The sequence below is a fragment of the Crocuta crocuta genome, unplaced genomic scaffold (genome assembly GCF_008692635.1).
Source record: "Crocuta crocuta isolate KB4526 unplaced genomic scaffold, BGI_CrCroc_1.0 scaffold322, whole genome shotgun sequence".
Taxonomy (NCBI): domain Eukaryota; kingdom Metazoa; phylum Chordata; class Mammalia; order Carnivora; family Hyaenidae; genus Crocuta; species Crocuta crocuta.
Window position 1 is genome coordinate 4,770,326 of NW_027532592.1, and position 6,000 is coordinate 4,776,325.

At 62.6% G+C, this 6,000-nt stretch overlaps 1 protein-coding gene across 1 annotated transcript in view; it reads left to right on the forward strand.

Annotated features, from left to right (window-relative positions):
* Positions 1-5,409, forward strand: part of SUSD4 (sushi domain containing 4) — a 75,180-nt gene extending 69,771 nt beyond the window's left edge. Inside the window, exons 5-8 of the mRNA XM_077779858.1 lie at positions 105-296; positions 1,769-1,913; positions 3,120-3,496; positions 4,206-5,409. Of these exons, the coding sequence (XP_077635984.1) occupies positions 105-296; positions 1,769-1,913; positions 3,120-3,496; positions 4,206-4,234 (743 nt within the window). The 3' untranslated portion in view covers positions 4,235-5,409. The remainder of the gene's footprint in view (positions 1-104; positions 297-1,768; positions 1,914-3,119; positions 3,497-4,205) is intronic.
* The last annotated feature ends 591 nt before the right edge of the window (positions 5,410-6,000 follow it).

The following is a 6,000-nucleotide window of genomic DNA, read 5'->3' on the forward strand; positions in this document are numbered from 1 at the left end:
CACGAACGTCTCTGACGAGATACTCAACAGCCTGTGCCCGGGGTGCTGCAGGGGCCCCCGTCCCCCTGCGGGTTCTGAAGCCCCTCTTCTCCCCGCTGCTCCAGTGTGTCCGCTGCCTCCCACCGTGAGTCACGGGGATTTCGTCTGCCACCCACGGCCTTGCGAGCGCTACAACCACGGGACCGTGGTGGAGTTCTACTGCGACCCCGGCTACAGCCTCACCAGTGACTACAAGTACATCACCTGCCAGTACGGGGAGTGGTTTCCCTCCTACCAGGTTTACTGCATCAAGTCAGGTGAGCAGCTCAGGTCATGGCCTCCTCCCCGGCTCCAGCGCCAGGAACAGATGTGACGGGAACCTACTCGCTGTGGCCACAGATGCCTCCAGACCCCGGGGCAGGAGGTCCTCTGGGCTCTGGGCACAGGGGTCTCCCCCCCAGCCCCATCCCTCCCTCTGACGAGGCCCCAGACCCGTGGGTGTCACCCATACGGTGCAGGGCCCAGCCTTTGGCTTCCAGCCGAGGACGCGAATAGAACACAGAGGGTAAAATTGTTGGTAAGACCTGCACTCGCTTATAACACGGCAGGCCGTTCGCAAGCCTGGGGGCCTCTTAGTTACTATCAAGATACTAGCAAACCAACCACTGGCCCCAGAGTGCAGGGCAGTGACCGCATGCCACAGACTCGGTCTCCTGAGCATGGTCTCGCACACCTGGTTCCGCCCACTTGCCCTGGGGCTCCCTGCCAGCGCACCTGTCCCCTGGCCTCTGTATGTGGGGGAAGCGCTACTAACCAGGGACATAGGGCAACGCTCGGATAGGAACCCGTTACATAGGGAAGAGGTGGCCCCAAGGGAGGATGGCGGGTGACAGGACAACCTGGGCCCCAGGGATGGGACACGGCAGGTGACAGACGGGATGGCCTGGGCCCTGGGATGGGACACAGCAGGTGACAGATGGGACAACCTGGGCCCCAGGGATGGGACACAGCGGGTGACAGACGGGATGACCTGGGCCCCAGGGATGGGACACGGTGGGTGACAGACAGGACAACTTGGGCCCCAGGGATGGGACACAGCGGGTGACAGACGGGAGGACCTGGGCCCTGGGGAGGGGACACAGCGGGTGACAGACAGGACAACCTGGACCCCAGGTATGGGACATGGCGGGTGACAGACGGGATGACCTGGGCCCCAGGGATGGGACACGGTGGGTGACAGATGGGAGGACCTGGGCCCCAGGGATGGGACACAGCGGGTGACAGATGGGACAGCCTGGGCCCTGGGGATGGGACACAGCGGGTGACAGACGGGAGGACCTGGGCCCCAGGGATGGGACACAGCGGGTGACAGATGGGACAGCCTGGGCCCCGGGGATGAGGACTCCCCTGGAAAGCCTGCTCCTGCGTCTTCTCCTGGCAGACATGTTGGAGGTCAGAGGCGGATGGGAGACAGGGGCCACGGAAGACACATCCCTTTGCCCCCCTCATCCCTTCCTTCAGCACGGCTGAGAGCCCCAGCCCCGTCCCCCTGCCCTGGGTGCTCAGGAGAGCAGCCCCCATTCTCTGCCAGAGAAGCAGGTGCATTTCTCGCTGTGCACCATGCTGTCTGCCCTGCGTGCACCTGCCAGCAGCCTCACAGAGGCCGCACTGGGGATGGACTTCGGGGCACGGGGGCCTGAGCTGGGGCGCACCAGCCTGCCCGCGGGGCCCTGCAGGTCCGATCCAGCAAACGCATATGTATCCTGCTCTCTCTGTCCTCTCCCCACAGAGCAAACGTGGCCTGGCACTCACGAGACCCTCCTGACCACGTGGAAGATCGTGGCGTTCACGGCCACCAGCGTGCTGCTGGTGCTGCTGCTCGTCATCCTGGCCAGGCTGTTCCAGACCAAGTTCAAGGCCCATTTCCCCACCAGGTCAGTGCCGAGGCCCGGCACCCTGCGTGGGCTTCGAGCAGCCGGGAGGAGGAGGAGGGAGCACAGGTCAGGCCAGCAGATGGGGGGGCGCCATGGGGTCCGGGGTCCAAGTACAGAGCTGGGTGGAGCTCGCCTCATTTCCCCATGTCCTAGTGTGCCCTGGTGGACAGCTCCAGGTGGGCGCCGCGGGGTGCGGAGATGGATGTAAAGTCAGGGCTGTGGCCATGCAGGGGCCCCGGGGCCCAGTTCCCATCGCCCCCGTGTGTGTGTGCCCCCAGGGAGGGTGGAAAATTCACAGAACTCAGTAGGAGATGCGGGCACACGTGTGAGACCCAGCAGCGGTTCCAAACCAGCATGCCAGGGAAGTCTCTGGAAGCAGACAGGGCTGTGGACAGGGAGTGTGGGGGGCGGGGCAGGGCCCACTAGCCCTATCCTGGCCGGTGCACACACGGGCTCATGCTGGCACCTCCATCCTCACGGTGGTCATCTCAGGTGCGTGCTCAGAACACAGCACGTCAGCCTCTCCGACAATCTAGCTGTGATGCTGGCTGCTGGCCGACCACCATTCCTGGGGGAGGCATCACTGACAAAGTCGGGGGATGGGTTTGTGACTGTCAGGAGGCAGAGGTCTGAGCACTGGCCAGCCTCACCCAAAGGAATCTCAAGTGTCCTCAGGCCCCCCGTGCCCATGTCGGACCCTTTGGGACCCTGTGCATCTAGAACGGGCATTTGTCCTGCCCACAGGGCCGGTGTGACCCCGATGTGTACGTGCCTTCCTGGAAAGGCGGGTTGTAGCAGAGCAGGAAGCTCCTGGAATGAACCCCTTCCCGCTCCTGCCTCCAGGAAGGTCCAGTCTCAACTTCCTGGCCACACGAGGACCGAGGGAGGCCTGAGGCCCCCTGGCTGGCCCCATGTCGCTGAGCCCCTCTCTTGCTGGGCCGCAGGGGTCCCAGCTTCACAGGCTCCCCCACTCCTGGCCTGGCGCATGGAGGTGCCCCAGTCATGCCCCTGCTGAGATGCCAGGACCTTCTGCACCCCTGCACAGGGTGGGGGCTTCAGTCCTGGGGGGTTCTGGGGGGACCTTAGTCCTGGGGAAGGGTGCTGTGGACCTCAGTCCTGGGGGGCCTCTGCTGCACAGGGTGCTGGGGGCCTCAGTCCTGGGGGTCCTGCCACTCTGACCTGTCGGCGCTGCTCTCCTCGGCACAGGGGGCCTCCCCGGAGCTCCAGCAGCGACCCGGACTTCGTGGTGGTGGACGGGGTTCCCGTCATGCTTCCATCCTATGACGAGGCTGTGAGCGGCAGCTTGAGGGCCTCAGGCCCCGGGTACCTGGCCTCCGTGGGCCAGGGCTGCCCCTTGCCTGTGGACGACCAGAGCCCCCCGGCATACCCCGGCTCAGGGGACACGGACACAGACCCAGGGGGATCAGAACCCTGCGATGGTGTCTCAGGCTCCTCCGAGCTGCTCCAGAGTCTGTACTCACCTTCCGAGAGCCAAGGAGGCCCCCGCCCTGACAGCGCTGACACGGGGGCTGACACGGCAGGGGAGACAGCATCCAGCAGCCCAGGCATCGACATCGCAGACGGTGAGTGTCCACCCTGTGCGCGGCACCTGCCCTCTCCTGCAGCTTAAACAGCTCGTTGCCCCCCCGCGTGAGACCTCAAGAGAGGCCTTCATCTCACACGTGAAGAGTGGAGATTTCAGGAGGCACCGAGCTGTCTGGACAGGAAGCCTATGGTGCACCCATGCGTGTTTCATAGCGTCCGTGTGAGCCAGGGAGACTTCTGCCTGGTCCGTCCGTTAGGCATGGCTGGGAAGAGCTTAGCGCCGGGGTCAGCACGCACGTGGGAGAACAGGGGTGGCCGGCACAAGGAAAGGCCAGTTGTAGCTCACGGAGAAGTGGGAGCAGCAGGGCGGGGTGGGGGGGGGGTTCTCCCCGGGAGACGCATCAGCACTGCAGTGCACGCTAGGGCCCCAGCCCCAGCGTGCAGTGGCTGTGATGGCCGAGACGGCACAGAGACTGGCCTCCTTCCTGCCCACCCGCTGCCTCCCTGCGCAGCCTCTCACCCTCTGGCTGCTCTGACCACCAGGACACGGGGTTAGAGTCTCAGCACTTTATTTTTTGTGAGCCGGGTGTGAGATTTTCCAGCAAAGATGGAAAAACCACGCAGTTTACGTGGTCAGGTTACAAGGGACTTCTGTTTTCTTCTGACACCAGGACTTACAGATATTTTAATAAAGCTTTCATTCCCAGCTCCTTGCAGCTAAGCTGGTAACGGGCTCTCCTTTCACAGAGATCCCTCTGATGGAAGAAGACGCGTGACCAGCAGAGCTCCGACGATTCTCCTGCCCCTGGGGGTGTGAACTGTCCACCCCGGGGTGAGGCCTCGCGGGGACAGAGCTCGGGGGCCTGGGGGGTTCCAGCTTTGGGGGCAGTGACTCATGTCATCCATTGCAGACCTGACTGCGGCTGGCAGGCTGGTGGCAGCGGTGTTCATGACACTCGAAGGGAGCGGGGGCCCAGGGGCCCCGGATGTTCCTGGAGAAGGTGTCCCGCGTGTCCCCGCTTCGGAGCAATCCCGTGATGTGCGCTATGGGCACTGCCTGCCTGCTATGAGCATGTCCCTCACCGATGCGCCCCGAGGTCCACTGCACCCATCGCAGGCTCCGTCCGGGGGCTCAGCCTGCAGGAGGCCCCTGGGGGAGGCTCCCGGGCGCTTTGGGGCAACCTCCTTGACCGACACTGTACTCAAAGTGGGTGCGGCTGTTGCAGCGAGGGAGGAAAGAAAAGAGCAGGGCGGACCCTGCCTTCTGGAAGTTTGTCCAGAAGCGGAGTTTCTGCCCTCCAGGCTGCCCTCTGGGGAAGCATGATCAGCATCTGTCCACGGACTGGCCCACGGTCGGTGCATCGGGTCAGTCTGGTGACTTCGTGGCCAGCCGGATGTGGTCAGATGCAACGCCTGGCAGCAAACGTTATGAGGTAACGTTTCTTTTGGCGTTTTAAGGAGTTGCAGAACCACGTGTCTCAAGGGTCGCGAGCCCCCTCATTACCCATTACGGGGTCACCCCCGTACAGCCATACAGTTTATTTTCCGAAACAGAAATTGTTTCTGTAAACGTGGTCCTCCTCCACATAAAGTATGAGGTTGGATTTTCTTCTTTCTATTTTGTCTGCAAAGTAGACCAGCCACCCAGCCCAGACGGCTGCCCCCTCCCTCCCGGGGGCCACAGCCACCCCCCTGCCTGTGCACCTGCTGTGTGGGCCTCCCTGGGCCCACAGGGTGCTGTACCTAAGAAACTGATGGATGAAAAAGTCTCCCGAGTCCTGAAATGTCTCCTCAAATACATGTTCATCTGTGGATTCGATTTCTTTCTTCCTCTGGGCTTTAGACAAATAGAAACAAAACTCTGATCCATAAAATTGCTACATGGAGAGCTGAGAGCTTGGTCAAATCCTGGTTTATCTCTACGCAGACAGATTAAAAATTAAAAACAAAATGACAGCTTGCAGTGTGACTTTAATATCCGAGTGGGGTCGGGCAGGCAGTGGAGGTGCAGCGACCTCTCGGTGGGTGGGGCTGAAGGCGGCAGGTGGGAGAGGCTCTAGGGGCCACAGGGGAGGGGGGGCAGTGAGGGCGCATGGGGAGCTGTGTTTGCTCACTAGACCTTTGTTGGGCACAACTTTGTATCACAAGCCACAGGGAAGGAGCTCAATTTTCACCAGTGTCCACACAAATGCCACCTGGCTGTCCAGAGACAGGGGTGATGGCAGCTGAGGGGGTCCAGGGCCCACCATGGAGCCCGGGCAGGCCAGGTGTTCCCCATGCCTGCACTGTCCTGCCTCCCAGGCCACCAAGCGGTGGGGCACGTCAGAGACCTCTGGGTAAGTGCCTCATTTCCTGCAGGGCAGCTGGGAGGGGGCGCTCCTGGCCTCGGCTCCTTCCGGGAAAGTGCTCTCCCTCCCGAAGTAGAGAGCAGCCCCCTCACCCATGAGCCGAGTGCAGGGGCGCTGCTCCAGCCCCACACCTGGAAGACGGTAGTGCCGTGGACGCCAGGTCTTAGTGGCAGAGTGGTGTCAGCATCGAGGCC